This window comes from Pelobates fuscus, chromosome 2 (assembly GCF_036172605.1).
Source record: "Pelobates fuscus isolate aPelFus1 chromosome 2, aPelFus1.pri, whole genome shotgun sequence".
In the NCBI taxonomy this organism is placed as follows: domain Eukaryota; kingdom Metazoa; phylum Chordata; class Amphibia; order Anura; family Pelobatidae; genus Pelobates; species Pelobates fuscus.
Window position 1 is genome coordinate 212,407,700 of NC_086318.1, and position 16,844 is coordinate 212,424,543.

The 16,844-nt window shown below is 40.2% G+C and overlaps 1 protein-coding gene across 10 annotated transcripts in view; it reads right to left on the reverse strand.

Annotated features, from left to right (window-relative positions):
* The window catches only part of LAMA2 (laminin subunit alpha 2), a 767,184-nt gene that overhangs the window by 179,716 nt on the left and 570,624 nt on the right, over positions 1–16,844 (reverse strand). For all 10 annotated transcript variants that reach the window (XM_063443147.1, XM_063443149.1, XM_063443146.1 and 7 more), the window contains one exon: positions 12,037–12,148. In XM_063443147.1, the coding sequence (XP_063299217.1) occupies positions 12,037–12,148 (112 nt within the window). The remainder of the gene's footprint in view (positions 1–12,036; positions 12,149–16,844) is intronic.

A 16,844-nucleotide genomic window follows, 5' to 3' on the forward strand; every position in this document is an offset into this window, starting at 1 on the left:
CCGACGGTTCTACTGCCGACAGCAGACGCAAGGGCATTTTTACGAGACCTCAAGATCGAAGCTCCAGACGACCTGCAGTTGCCCACACATGGCGCAGACGACATCGCTCCACTGCCCGTATCCTGGGAAGAGCTGAGCAATGGTTCCACTTGATCCCGCGATGGCGGGAGATAGACACTCCAGGGGACTCATATGCACGCAAGCTAACCATAACGATCTTTAATGTTTTTCTCATGTTCAAAGTTTGCATGTTATAACTGTTTCAGCTAGAATAGAACCATATTTAATTATTACTGTGTGTAGGAGCGGAGACCGATTTTGCCTCACAGGGGAGAGGGACACGAGGGGGGACGGGGAGGAGGCTCAGGGGACATGTTGCTACCGGGGACACTAGCGCGCCGGCCTGGAGCACCACAAATATGGCTAATACAGCCCGAGAGCAGACAGAGAAGCCCGCCATGGGCCGCTCGAAAGGGGGGGCAAGGCGGGAGGGCACGTCCACATAGTGGGGCACACGGACTGAGGCCGCAATAGACCAGGTGGGAGGTACACCTCTGAGGCCCTTAATTGGCCTACCACCCAGATATCAAGCCACACCAGACCTCCGCACTAGCAAGCTATGTAGACTCCCATATACAGCAGGGGCGACCCAGCGCTCAGACCGAGCGATGTAACCACCACACAGGCGTCTGGGCTCCCCACAGAGGACTGGACAGACAGGGAGCATACCGGATGTTGAGGCATAAACACCCCCTGGGACGACACTAACAGAAAGAAAGACAGAGGGGGAACAAAACACCCCAAAAATACAAAAAAAAAAAAAAAGGACGGACATGCCCTGGAGGTTGGGGTCCCACTGATTCGTGGAACAGATGGGCAACAGATCAGAGGGGGACGAAGACAGGTGACAGTACTGATGCTGACCCGCTCTGTAAACTGACATCCCACCACAAGGCCCCCCCTCGCACAGGCTGACACCCTACCCCGGGACGAAGAGGCACGCTACATAACGAGGACACTGTGACACCCCGACACCCCCACCCCCGACAGGAGGCTGACCGATCGGACGGAACAGCATTGGTTGTAAAAATATACATATGGGTCTCGCCAGGGTGCTAGGCAGCTGAGCCTCCACCCCGCGAGAGAAAAACACCTCAGCGCGGTGGGAGCACACCCCACTGGCTCCTGGCGATAGGTAAGACCCGGATTTGTTATCTAGCATTGTCAAATTATTGATAAATTTGCAGTACTAAGTACCTGAAGAGTACTACTTTGTATATAGTTCTCTTTCTTCTTTCTTTTTCTCTCATCGGATAGTGGACTGACTGCAGCCTACTACCGTCCCTGTATATCTCGGACACCTTCCACCCAACCTACCCCCGTACCAAATCCCCCCCCCTCTCCCTTCCCTCCCCCACCAGCCAGCGGAGGGATTGTCACTCGCTGAGGGCAGATAGTTGGTGGAACTCTAAAAAACACGCCATTGAACCACAACTGCCTCACCAAGAGATGGGTAAGCCACATATCGCACCTCACACTAACAAAGTATGGAACTCAAACTAACATCCCTGAATGTTAACGGGCTGAACGCCCCTAACAAGCGCAGGCTCCTTTTAAGGGAAATTAACAGGCAACGCGCTGACATCAACTTCATCCAAGAAACGCACATACCACGCGCTTCGAAGATACAACTAACAAACCACATTTATACAAAGGCCTACGCATCTAGGGCACCATACAAAAAAAACGGGGTGGAAACACTCATACACAAACACTGTCCAATGCAAATCAACGAGATACAAACAGACGCGGAGGGCCGGTACGTGTTGCTTTCGGGAACACTGCACACTAATGTTTACCACCTTATAAATGTATATGCTCCGAACACCCCTTCCCCGCAGTTCTGGACAGATCTAGAAACATTGATTAGGAAGCTCCCGAGGGGAATACTCATCATGGGGGGGGACTGGAACGCCACACCCTGCCCGGCCTCCGACAGAAGTGGAGGACCCCGCCTCCCTAAGTCACAGAACAGGGGGGGACAGGACAAACTCTTTAACCTTTAGAACCCTAGAACCTTTGCTACACCTCATAAGGACACACCAGCAGATAACGGGCATCAAAATAGCCACGGAAGAGTTCAAGGTATCTGTGTACGCAGATGACGTACTCCTCACCCTCACTAACCCAGCCAGCTCGACCGCACACCTCCTCACGCTACTGGACGACTTCAGCCAGGTATCGAGATATAAGATAAACCTCGACAAGTCGGTCGGCATGCCACTAGGGATGACAGCGACGGACATTACAAGACTCCAACAGGCGACGAACCTAAACATATGCCCCAGACCAGTTAAATACCTAGGGGTTAAGCTAACCGTCAACCCCAATGACCTATACAAAGAGAACCACCAAAGAATCATAAACACCCACATGAGGGATCTCGATAGATGGCACGAAAAATCCACCTCGTGGATTGGCAGATTACACAGTGTCAAAATGAACCTCCTCCCCCGACTGCTATTCATCTTTCAAGCACTCCCGATTAAGGTAACTAAGGGGGACCTAAAACCGCTGCAAACGGCAATAGACGATTTCATCTGGGCGCGCAAGCAGCACAGAATAGCAAGACAGACACTATACACCCCCAAAAGCAAGGGCGGCCTGGGCCTGCCCAATCTCTATCTCTATTACCTCTCCGACCAGTTAGCGCAAGTCATAGAATGGCACTCACCGCCTGACACGCACAGATGGGTAGACCTAGAAACCGTGCTCATGAATACAGACCTCCCACAATACTGGATATGGGTACCCCGCACAGACAGACCTACACTAAGTACAACCTGTCCAGCCATCCTGAACTCCATCAGGATATGGGATGCCACAACACATAAATATGCTCTATCCCACCCGACGTCTCCCCTTACCCCATACCTCATAAACAAAGCTTTCCCACCCGGTCTCACGGCTAAGGACTTCCGAAACATTGAGAATACGGCCATCCAGAGGTATCATCAGCTATACCAGGCGGGCACACTCCGATCCTTTGACAACCTAAAAACGCTGACCCCCTTAAACACCAAAGACTATTTTAGGTATATCCAACTTAGAGACCTTGCCAGAAAACCACACATTCACAAAGCAGCTATGGCCAGAATGACCTTCTTTGAAACACTGTGTGTCAGGGAAGCACCACGTGCCGGCCTCATAACGCAGTTATATACCCAACTCAGTGCACCAACAACTGAAACACAAACACCCACGTACATGGCACAGTGGTAAGCGGAACTGCAAAACCCACTAGAAAGCGGGGATTGGCAGGACATATGGGAGGCGGTGGCGAAGACCTCCATCTGCGTCCTACACCAGGAGCAATGCTATAAAACACTCATAAGGTGGTACACCACACCAGTCAAACAATATTGAATGGGGAAAACAACAACAGACGCATGCTGGAGGGGGTGTGGGGAGAAGGGAACCTATCTCCACATGTGGTGGAAGTGCCCTAAAGCGAAAAGCTTCTGGGAAAACATTGCCACATTACTGGCAGCTGTACTACACAAACCTATACATCCTGAGCCAGGGACATTCCTCATAGAAAAACCATTAGACGACCTCACACACAGAGAACAAAAATTACTCAATAAAATCAACATAGCGGCTAGGAGAGCCATGGCACAGACATGGCTGCACACAGATATGCCCCACATGGACAGAGTAACACAGAATATAAAGAAAGCCCATCTTGTGGAAAAGCTCACGGCGCAAGTCAGGGACACCTACCCGTTATTCATAAAAACTTGGGAGCCATGGGAAGACTACACGAACCGCTGAGACCCATGAACACCACATCGAGGCCCGAGTTATATCGGATAGAACACACACAGTAAAACACTCTAACTACCTGCGGCAAACCCCCATGGGACGGTGGCGATCCCTCCCTGGTCCCCCTACCTCTCCCCACCACCCCACTTGACCTACTACTACTTCTCGTTTTAACCCCTCCCTCCCTTCCCCCCCAAACCTGGTGACCGATCATGCATGCAACAAACGACCCATCTTAGGGAGCAGTGGCCACAAAGAAGTGAGCCCTGAAAACAGCGACACTAAAGGCTCAACTAACGTACGCACAAGGCATATAGCAGAGACATAGAGACGACGTCCAATATTGCTGTTAGCACACTATAACACGCCATAAGAGCTACGTAACATCCTATATACACTGCCCCCTTAGCACAAAACAACCAACATGACCGAATCACTAAAGACATAGACGAGGTAGAAAAAGGCACGTATCGCATAGGCACTGAGCAGCCACCTGCTCCACGGAGAAGCATGACCACCTTTTGAAACTTATGTCACCCGAAACGTACCATGCACTACTTATGCATAATTTTCTCTTACCTCATGTTATGCTCTTATATGTTATTTAACGAAAAGATCTAATACACCTAACAAGCTGGTGAACCATTTTAATATTAAATCCTTTTTTGTTATAAGCAGGTGTAACCATTTAAGCGTCAATGTTGAAGACAGTTATTCAGCCACAGCATGATTTTTTGTAATAGGCAGTTTCTCACAGCTTAGTGCAGCTAAATAGTTTAGAACCTGAATAAACCAGCATAGAATGACATTTAACTGTTTAAACTATGTACATCAACATCTTGCCATAATCTACCTAACTACTGATCTTATTTTGTTTAAAAAAAAAAAAAAAGTGCAGTACTTCTTGACTACATGTACCCAATGTTTAAAATGCTATGTAATTCCGAACATGTCACTGCTTACGCCTGTACTTAACTCTGCATTCAAAAATAAAGAATAAAAAAAAAAAAAATTGGGTCTTTGAGAGCTCGGTAACTTAACCCCTTAAGGACCAAACTTCTGGAATAAAATGGAATTACATGTCATGTGTCCTTAAGGGGTTAAAGGAACACTATAGTCACCCAAATTACTTTAGCTAAATAAAGCAGATTTAGTGTATAGATCATTCCCTTGCAATTTCACTGCTCAATTCACTGTCATTTAGGAGTTAAATCGCTTTGTTTCTGTTTATGCAGCCCTAGCCACCTCCCCTGGCTATGATTGACAGAGCCTGCATGAAAAAAAAAACTGGTTTCACTTTCAAACAGATGTAATTTACCTTAAATAATTGTATCTCAATCTCTAAATTGAACTTTAATCACATACAGGAGGCTCTTGCAGGGTCTAGCAAGCTATTAACATAGCAGGGGATAAGAAAATCTTAATTAAACAGAACTTGCAATAAAGAAAGCCTAAATAGGGCTCTCTTTACAGGAAGTGTTTATGGAAGGCTGTGCAAGTCACATGCAGGGAGGTGTGACTAGGGTTCATAAACAAAGGGATTTAACTCCTAAATGGCAGAGGATTGAGCAGTGAGGCTGCAGGGGCATGTTCTATACACCAAAACTGCTTCATTAAGCTAAAATTGTTTAGGTGACTATAGTGTCCCTTTAACTGCTTAAAAATAAGATTTTGGATCCCTGAGATGATAGAAATAACAAGTGAAGGCACAGAAAATGTGTTACATATTTGGCAGGAGGAGCCCAGGTAGCAGGAATAAGCCAAAGTGAGGTACCAAAGGAATAGACAAAGTCTTAGTCAAGAGAAGCCAAGGGTCAGGACAGGCAGCACAGGTTCACAGATTATTAAACCAGTGGAGGGTTGAATACCAGATAAATCAAAGAAGGCAGGATAGGCACACTGAAGTTAAAACCACAGTAAGCACAATATAACTGAGCACTGTGGACATGTTGGGATGGGCTTTTATAGGTTTTATATTATTGGTCTAAGTAATTTAAGTCTTCTGCCAATTTAAGAGGCGGTTCTCTAGGCGCCTGTGACTGTTTGATGTGTGAAAAGACAGTGGACTCAGAATCTTAATTGTCATGTTGTAGTCACAGGGTTCTACTGTGTAGGTAATTGGAATCGGTTCCCTAAAATTTGATGGACAGGATCCTCAGTGATAACTGTCACGTCCCCCTCGCCTCCATACAGCATGGCCGCATCCGACTGCTGCGTCACGTTGTTAAAATAATAAAAAACTTACCTAAGGCAAGTCAGCTTGCCATTCAGCACCCTCGTGGAGCGATCTCTGACCGGTGTGGCGTTACACAAACAACAAAGATGGCGCCGACATGCGTGTGACATTACAAAAACGACGCACATGCACGTTTTGGGGTCAAAGGCTATGTACAACCAATCATAGCCTTGGTCAATGCCCTGTCGTGGTTTCCACAAGTTGGTTAACAGAGAGTGCGTTCCTTTTCTAGTTCTTTTTGATATTTGACTTTGGCTTGTATTCTGACTTTCCCGCATTTCTGGTATCCTTGACTTTTGGCTTGTTTCCTCGCTGTGTCTCTTTCTGTGTCCCTCACCTCAGCTAGTATTTTGACCATTCTTTATTTCCATTCGGCCATTCTAAGGCCCGGTATACGTTATCCTTGTTCATTGTATTCCATAGTTCTGCGTGTTGGGTAATACAGTAATCGTGACAATAACGTTTAGACTCAAAGATTACAAAGACACATTCATATCATAATTTTGGGGACTTATTCATAAATACATGAGACATGGACACAAAGTGTAGTTTTGGTTGATTGCCATAGGAAAAATAAATTCTCAATGTTCTCAGTCTGTTCTCAGAATGAGCCAACGTTCTGGAATACACATTGATTCCTTCCAATATGAATTTTCCTGATGTCCTTAAGCACAGTGCAGAAAGCAGGCATATTTCTTTAAGGCACATTTGTGTAAAGCTTGCCTTTGACCACATATCAACACAAGAAGTCATTTCCATGAGTCATCAATTATAATAAATATAAAACATTCAATATTTCACTGTCTTGATGTCTTTTGGCAAAACAATGAAATATAACTATTCCCCAGGGCTGTTTTCTTTCTTTAAAGTGAAGCAGACAACCTATCGATAGACATTAATCATGATATAAAATCTTTTTACACGATTGATATGGACTAAGGAGACCAACTAACAGAAATATGGTTTTGGTTACATCTCAGTAGACAATTTAGGCTTTTTTTTATTTTTTTATTATTATTTCTCATTGAAACAAATTGATTTGTAAAATATAATCGGACTGTAATCTCACTAGAGGGTAATTAACAATTTAGCAATATCAATTTTTGTTCTCTGAATTTTTGGATAGCATATTTATTTGCAGGTTTCTGATATACTTGACCATGAGCATACACTATGGAAGAAATAATTAAAATAAAACATAAGGTAAATAGATTTACTAAGAGGACAAATGCAAGAACACAGAAAGAACATGCTATTTGCTTGTAGGGCTATGCATTAAAAGCCCCAAAAAGCTTGTTAATCTCACAATCCTTCCCTCTTATTGCCTCAATAAATAGTCTACAGACAGAGCAACATAAACAATAATGTACGTTTCACAAACCTGATACTTAAGCAAAGGCATATTCCAGAATGACTTAATGCATTTCAGTCCATATATATTCATTCATATACATTGTTAACACTATCACGTTTTAAGTAAGTACAGTGAATTTTACGCTGTCAGATAAAAAGTACATTATAAAGACATTATCGGTTCTAAAGCATAGGATACCACATACTTTTGTCTAAGGCTTAATTCAGGACTATGCTTGAATCCAAGGCTATGCTTGCTTTCTTTGATCTTTCATTGGAAGCCAAATCCTTGAATACAGTTCAAAATGCTAGGATTCACTGTCTGAGCTAAAACCGATTAAAGCTCTCTGAATATTTTGCATGATAAAAGACACAGAACAAAATGTATTTTAAAGAACATTAGTGGAGCAGAAACTAATAATGCATTTCTACGCTTAGATTTATCGCAAAGTGGGAAAATGTTATTCTGTAAAATAACCTGTCAACAAGAAGGTCAATTATGGGAACAAAATGTTTAGGGGGAATGGAAATTTAGTATTTCACTCAAACACAACTGTGAGGATACTAATTGTAATACCGACCACTGCAGAGTAATGTCACCCAGAACAAACAAATTACAGAAAATACATAGTTATTGGCTATTTCATATATGTTTATAAATTTATGAAATAGTTCTAAACATTTGGAATGCAAATTCGCTAAAAGTAATATGTAACTATCTAAAAGACAAAAATCAATCAATCAATTATGTTACAACTAAATTCTGAATAGTATACTATATATTAAAGGAACACTATAGTCACCTAAATTACTTTAGCTAAATAAAGCAGTTTTAGTGTATAGATCATTCCCCTGCAATTGCACTGCTCATTTCACTGTCATTTAGGTTAACCCTTTAAGTCCGGAGGACGTACTATTACGCCACGCAGAAACCGGCTCTAAACGCCGGCGGGCGTAATAGTACGTCCTCGCTTTTATTGCCGCCCACGTGGCCGACGGTATTCTCCCGCTGCAGATCGCGGTCGGGGGGGATGCCTGGCCCCCCGGGCAACCCCCCCTGTGGCCGGTGACCGCGATCTGCAGTCTCTGATCGCAGTGACAGGCAGTCACTGCGACCAGTATTCAGCATGTGTCAGCCGATTTCAAATCGTCTGACACATGCGGCCGGCGGCTTTCCCCTTCTGCAGATCGCGGTCGGGGGACTTACCTGGCCCCCCAGGCAGTCCCCCTGGGGTCAGTGACCGCGATCTGCTAAGTCTGAGATCGCAGTGACAGGCTGTCACTGCAATCTCAGAGCGCTCTGATCGCAGTGACAGCCTGTCACTGCGATCAGTGTTACATGTGTCAGCCTATTGGCTGACACATGTAACTGGCACAATGATCCCCCTGCAGATTGGAAGGGGGGAGTGCTTGTACCACCCAGGCACTCCCCCCTGTGGTCAATTACCCAATCTGCAGGAGGTGATCACAGTGACAGGCAGTCACTGTGATCACTGATCCTGTGTGTCAGCCAGTGATGTGAAATCACTGGCTGACACTGTCATTGCCCCCTGCCCTGTGAAAAAAATAAAATATTAGTTAAAAAAAGAAATAAAAAAAATTACAGTTACAAATAAAATATACTTAGATCATATATATTATATATATATGATCTAAGTATTTATATATACACACACACACACACACACACACATTTACACATACACGACGTGTATTTAAATATTAATGTATATATATATATATATATATATTAATATCAAATTACACGTAGACTGATACTGATTAAATATATATATAATTATTGTTATATATTTATATATAATATAAAAAATATATATTTAAATACGTAAAAAAATAAAATTAAAAAAATATTTAAAAATAAATAATTAAAAAATATATAGATGTGTTATTTCGTTCTAACTGTATTGTGATATTAATATATATATTTATATAAAAATACACGTAGAACAAAATAATATATATATCATAATATATCTATATACATAAATATATACGTATATATCACTATATATATACCTATATATAAATAAAAATATTTAAAAAAATTGTATATATATATACGTATATATACACATATGTATATATATACATATATTAATTCTACACATATATTTATGTAATAATTTTACATAATTAGGTATCCTAATTAATTACAATTAGCGGGACCTGCCTGACAACCCATGCCGAAAGTATAGGGAATTTAATTTGCTAGCACTATATTTAACCCTATAACTTTCCAAGACACCATAAAACCTGTACATGGGGGGGGACTGTTTTACTCTGGAGACTTTGCTGAACACAGATATTAGTGTTTCAAAACAGTAAAATGTATTACAACGATGATATCGCCAGTAAAAGTGACGTTTTCTGCATTTTTCACGCACAAACAGCACTTACACGGACGATATTATTGCTGCAATACTTTTTACTGTTTTGAAATACAAATATTTGTGTTGAGCGAAGTCTCCCGAGTACAACAGTACCCCACATGTACAGGTTTTATGGTGTTTTCAAAAGTTACAGCGTCAAATATAAGGCTTGTGTTTCATTTTTTTCACATTAAAATTCGCCAGATTGTTTACGTTGCCTTTGTGACCCTATGGTAGCCCAAGAATGAAAATTACCCCTATGATGGCATACCATTTGCAATAGTAGACAACCCAAGGTATTGCAAATGGGGTATGTCCAGTCTTTTTTAGTAGCCACTTAGTCACAAACACTGGCCAAAATTAGCGTTTTTTGCATTTTTTCACACGCAAACAAATACTAATGCTAACTTTGGCCAGTGTTTGTGACCAAATGGCTACTAAAAAAGACTGGACATACCCCATTTGCAATACCTTGGGTTGTCTACTATTGCAAATGGTATGCCATTATGGGTGTAAATTTAATTCCTGGGCTACTATACAGTCTCAAAGGCAACGTAACCAATCTGGCGAATTTCAATTTCAAATGTAACACGCTATATTTGACCCTGTAACTTCCCAAAACACCATAAAACCTGTACATAGGGGGTACTGTTTTACACGTGAGACATCGCTGAATACAAATATGTGTATTGTATTGCAGTAAAAGCAAACCGTATTTTGACATCCACAGTTAAAATGTCACATAGAACTAAAAAAAATAAAAAAAATCTTTTTTTCTCCCATTTTTTAATATATTTTTTATATTAGATTATGTTCAATACCTAAATATTTGATGTTAAATGAAAGCCCTGTTTCCCCTGAATAAAATGATATATAATAAGGGAGGGTGCATTTAATATGAAAGAGGTGAATTACGGTTGGACAGACATATAGCGCAAATGCCAGGTTTTGTTTACGTTTTGTTCTGTTCACAACTTGTACATTTGGCTGCGGTGTTAAGGGGTTAAATCACTGTGTTTCTGTTTATGCAGCCACACCTCCCCTGGCTATGAATGACAGAGCCTGCATGAAAACAAAAAACAGATGTAATTTACCTTAAATAATTGTATCTCAATCTCTAAATTGAACTTTAATCACATACAGGAGGCTCTTGCAGAATCTAGCAAGCTATTAACATAGCAGGGGATAAGAAAATAATAATTAAACATAACTTGCAATAAAGAAAGCCTAAATAGGGCTCTCTTTACAGGAAGTGTTTATGGAAGGCTGTGCAAGTCACATGCAGGGAGGTGTGACTAGGGTTCATAAACAAAGGGATTTAACTCCTAAATGGCAGTGAATTGAGCATTGAGGCTGTAGGGGCATGTTCTATACACCAAAACTGCTTCATTAAGCTAAAGTTGTTCAGGTGACTATAGTGTCCCTTTAATAGCATCACAATATAGTCATCCTTTTTTCAGGTGCTTATGCAACTGATACCTCTTCCAGATCAATTACAGCTGGAGCTTGCAGTGTAATGTATGAATGTTTTTCATTCTCCCTGCAACCACACTATGTGAGAAAAGTGAATCTAATTTATCAATGTACTTGTAACATTATAATATGCTAGGACAAGTTAGATTATGTTGAGAGAGGCAAGGTGGTAGGGAGATATTTTACCAATGTTGGTCAGGATTAACAGAGGTCACTAGAAATACCTGGTAACAGGTAACTGCATAGTAAATGAATGCTTGCCAGTCTGACTGCCATTCATGTTGGCTAAATCTGGGATGGCGAGGAAGGAGCCTAAAAATGGTCCTATACAACCACATTCGAGTTGATAGCCATCTTGGAGGAGGCAGAAGGAACCATGGAGAAAATATATATTTTACTTTTATTTCTGTTACCACTCTCACCAATCTATGTATTAAATCTTTATTGATTCTTGAAAGTGACCTTGTCATCCATACATTTTGTTTATGTCATACCATTTAAATTGCCATTACATGGTTACATAGAAATCAAGGTTGAAAAAAAAGACTCAAGTCCATCAAGTTCAATCTTTGAAACACATCTCTGTATGCTGTTAATCAAAAAGAATAAAAAAAAACCCAAAAGATACTTGAAGCGATGACCATTTATGCAACAAAAAAGGTAATGCAGGATTAATTAAATAATACATTTAATTTAACATTAAATGTATGATATTACTATACTTCAACTACACATATTGGCTTTTTGCTTTTTATTTACCCTTTGCTGCCTGGAGAGTCACGTTCACAAAATCTCCCAGTTGTTTTGCCCTTTCGTGTGTCCTTTCTGCATCCTTTCCAGTCTGCTCCCCATCTGCCGTCACCTTAGCTGCCTGTCAATCAGTTCAGGAGAGAAGATAAGTCATTGAACTAATAGGTTTTTCACGGCTGTGCAAAAGATATTTTACAAGGTAATCCTCTGTTGACCTCAGATTTTAAATCTAAACTTCACTTCACAATCCAAATAAATCAATTAAATATTGACCATATCAAGGAAAAATTAAATGAGAAATTTCATTAACTTCCCATTAACTAAATATGCCAATTTTCTCTTAACATTGCATAAGTGTTTAAAAAAAATGAACAGGAAACTATTGAAAGACTATATTGAATGTTTTGCAGTAGATACATTTTTCAAAAGGGAAACAGATGGAATTAAGTTTAATTTGTCCATTGATTGAAATATATCAAGTCTGTCTAAAAGCCTTCTAACCCAGGCATATTTGCAAGAAAGAGTAGATCATGGCAATGTGGCTCATCTCAGAAAGGCAAATTAAATCAATGTAAATTCTGATTATTTCTATTTATTTGTTTTGGAATTGAAACCCACCTTTGATGCAGACAGTTGGATATATTTGCTTAAAAGATAAAAATCTATCACAATCTAATAGAAAATGTAACTATCTCACTACCAAGTTCCCTATGGGAAAAAAAAAAATATAAACTGTATTTGAAGCATAGGAGGTTTAGATGCAATTATGAGACATCAGTTTTTATATGTATATGGATTTTCAGAAATACCTAAAAATAAATTGTGCACACATTTTGATGTTTTGTATATTAAAAAGGCGAATTAATGTTGATACACATATAGACAACTAGAGAGATACACATATATACCACCCTCCACTAATATTGGCACAACTAGTAAAGATGAGCAAATAACTATGTGAAAAGGTGTCTTTATTGTTTAACTGTTTCATCTTTTGTTCAAAAAACACAGAAAAAAACTTTGCTTTCATTGAAAAAAAATATGGATAGTGATAGTGAATGGAACAAAGCAAATTCATGCTACTGGGGCCCCTGTTTATCTCCTTGGTCATAGGATGCCATCTCAAATCTCCTTATGGTTAATTATGCTCTGGCTGAAAATTAAACAAGATATCTTTGCATGTAATTGCACAAATAATCATAGTTTTGTTTGCATTGTAGTGTATTTGCTGTTGTTGTTACTATTTTGTTTATTTATCAAAATACTGTGCATTTAATTTGAATTACTGGATCCTTTCTGTTCTCATTGAATTCACCTTGTCCGTCAAGGTAATGCAAGTTGTTTTTTCACAAGACCGGTCATGTGAAAATTGACCTAGTTATATTGTTGGGTTAATTTTCCCAGCTGAACTGCCGAAAATGGCAGTCTTTCTTTATTATACCATATTATCTTTCACTAGTGTGTAAAAAGACTGTGAGGTTTGAACAGTGGTGTTGCTAGGTGCTGTCATTGTCGAGCCTGGACAGTGTCAAAGAAGCCTGGGTCTCCAGCCTCTACATTTGCTTGCTTTTAAAACTCTACCTCTGGTATGTATTTTATATTTGTAATTACATAGCCGAAAGAATCACTAGAAAGGCTCACTAGAAAATCTGAAATTCTGAAGTGTTATTTTCAAAGCGATGTATCACATTTATATTTGTATGTCTTAGTATAGTACATTTGAGTTACAAAGACCTGTCTTTGTTATCCACTCTCTTGTCGATGACTTCATGATTCACTGGCTTCTAGGACCAAATAAGTACCAGTTCTTGCCACATCAATGCCCTCTTATTATCTGTATTCTGTTAATATATCTGTCAGTTGGATTGTCTGCAGTGCCCTCCTTTAATATTGGCACTCTTCGTAAACAGGAGCAAAGAAAGCAGTGACTGTCTTTATTGATTAAACTTTTGATTTTTTTTTTTTTTTAAATACACTAAATTGCTCTCATGGATATCAAACAATTGTAAATACAACAAAGGTTTATAAAAAAAAATAAAAAATTAAATATTTGATAAATATATGTGTGGCACAATTATTGGCACCCCTATGAATTCAGGTGAGAAAATGTATATTTGAAGTATATTCCCATTGATATTTTACATGTTTTAGTACCTCTGGATGACTAGGAACAAGAAATTGTTCATACATGACTTCCTGTTTCATAGCTGTGATGTGCAGGAAAAGCTTGTTGAGCTTAAAATAATGGGAAATGGCTATGAGAAAATAGCAAAAGCATTAAAAATGCTAATTTCCACCATCAGGGCAATAATTGAGAAGTTCCAGTCAACTGGAAATGTTGTGAATCAACCTGGAAGTGGACGAGTGTGTATATTGTCTCAATATACTGTGAAGAGGATGGTTTAAGCGGCCAAATAATCTCCAAGGATCAAAGCTGGAGAATTGCAGAAGTTTCCTTCCAAAACTACAGTCCAATGTCACCTACATCACCACAAGCTGTTTGGATGAGTTTCACTGAAAAGGCCTCTACTATTATCTAAAAACAAACTCAAATATCTTCAGTTTACCAGAGAAAACTAAAACTTCAAATGGGATCAGAGTTCTATGGTCAACTGAAACCAAAATAGAGCTTTTTGATGATAAAAACCAGAGGTGGGTTTGGTGCACACAGAGAGGTAGCCATGTGGAAAAGTATCTCTTGCTTTTTGTTAAAAATGATTGTGGCTCTTTTAATGTTTTCAGGCTGTTTTTCTGCCAGAGCAACTAGACCTTTTGTTAGGATACATGGATCATGGACTCCTTCAAATATCTGCCTTTGCCTGAAAGCTTAACATTAACTGGGGCTGGATCTTCCACCAGGACAAAATCAATGCAAAAATTGGTTACTGACCACAAAATCAAGGTTCCCCAACCCAGGCACATCCCAGTCCCCTAACTTGAAGCCCACAGAAAATCTGTGGGGTGCACTGAAGAGTCGAGTCCACTAGCATTAACCTCAAAATTTGTAAGGATATGGAGAGATGTCTTATGAAGGAATGGTTTTAGATCCTTGCCATATATGCTCCAACCGCATCAGGCATTATAGGATAAGTTTCATAGCTGTAATCTTGGCAAAGGGAGGTAGCACAAAGTATTGACTAAAAGGGTGCCAATAATTGTGCCCTACATATATTTAACAAATATATATATATATATATATATATATATATAAAATTAAACCTTTGTTATATTTGCAATTGTTTTCATATCCATGAGAACAGAGTATTTTTGTGTATATTTTGAACACAATACCAAAGGTTAATCAATAAAGACATTCACAACTTTCTTTGTTAATATTTACCAAGAGTGCCAATATTATTGGAAGGTGCAGATGACCGACAGACATGAATATATATACTGTATTTACAAGAACCTGTGTGCAGGGCCGGATTAACATAGGGGCTGATGGAGCTGCAGCTCCAGGCCCAGGCCCATGGAATAGGCCCATTGATTTAAAAAAAAAAAAAAAAAAAAATAACTTTTTTTTTTTTTTACTTTTTTTTTTTTCCCCACACACTACTCTTAGGGATTCCACCTGGCTTTTATTCTATTGACACAGCCAGTATTTGAAGCTGCCTGGCTGGTGCCAATATTGCAGTGATACTGGCAATACAAATGCTGGTATTTTTCTCAGTATAAACAAGAGAATACTATGCAATACCAGCACTGGCCAGTAGGGGTCGCTGTGTATGGAGACAGGCAGGGATAGGAAGTTCCAGCATATCCCTCCCTGCCTATCTTTACTCACTGATCTGCAGGGGTGCTGCTACAGAGAGTCCAGACAGCAGCTCCCACCCTGCAGAGACAGCCTACAGCTCAGGGAAGTAAGGGATGGGGGAAAGGCTGCAAGGAGACACACTGAGACACTAAGGGACATTGGGAGACATTATGACACAGACACTGAGTCACTAAGGGACATTGGGAGACATTATGACACAGACACATGGGGACACAGGAATCCATCTATAGCAGAATCAAACTAAGTAGTGTTTTTGTGATTTTACAGCATTTTCTCTTATGTCACTCCTTGTGATTTACATCATGTGATGTCATCCATACATATTTAATTATGCAAATTAGCAAGGCCGGTATGTTTTTCCAAGAAATGTTGCAACCCTAACTACTTTTCACATACTCTTACTTAAGTATGGAAACTTAAGAGGGATGTATGGGAACAAAACTTGTGTGAACTGGCTGACAATGAATATGGTTAAAGGGACACTATAGTCACCAGAACAGCTACAGCTTATTGAATTTGTTCTGGTGAGTAGACTCATTACCTTCAGGCTTTTTGCTGTAAACACGGTCTTTTCAGAGAAAATGCAGTGTTTACATTACAGCCTAGTGATAACTTCACTGGCCACTCCTCAGATGGCTGTTAGAGATCCTTCCTGGGTCATGGCTGCCTAAAATGCATCCAAACATTACGTATCTCCTCCCTCTGCATGCAGACACTGAACTTTCCTCATAGAGATTCATTGATTCAATTCATCTCTATGAGGAGATGCTGATTGGCCAGGGCTGCGTTTGAATCATGCTGGCTCTGCCCCTGACTTGCCTCTTTGTCAGTCACAGCCAATCCTATGGGGAAGCACTGTGATTGGATCATGCCACCACTTCTAATGATGTCAGCAGACTGCTTGTTTTTCTGAGTCTAACAGCATGCAGAGTTACAGCTTCAGGCTTGAATACAGTAAGATTTTGCTATATTTATGGAGGCATGAGGGGCCCAAGGGGGCTAGATGGTGGTGTTAACACTATAGGGTCATGAGTTCATG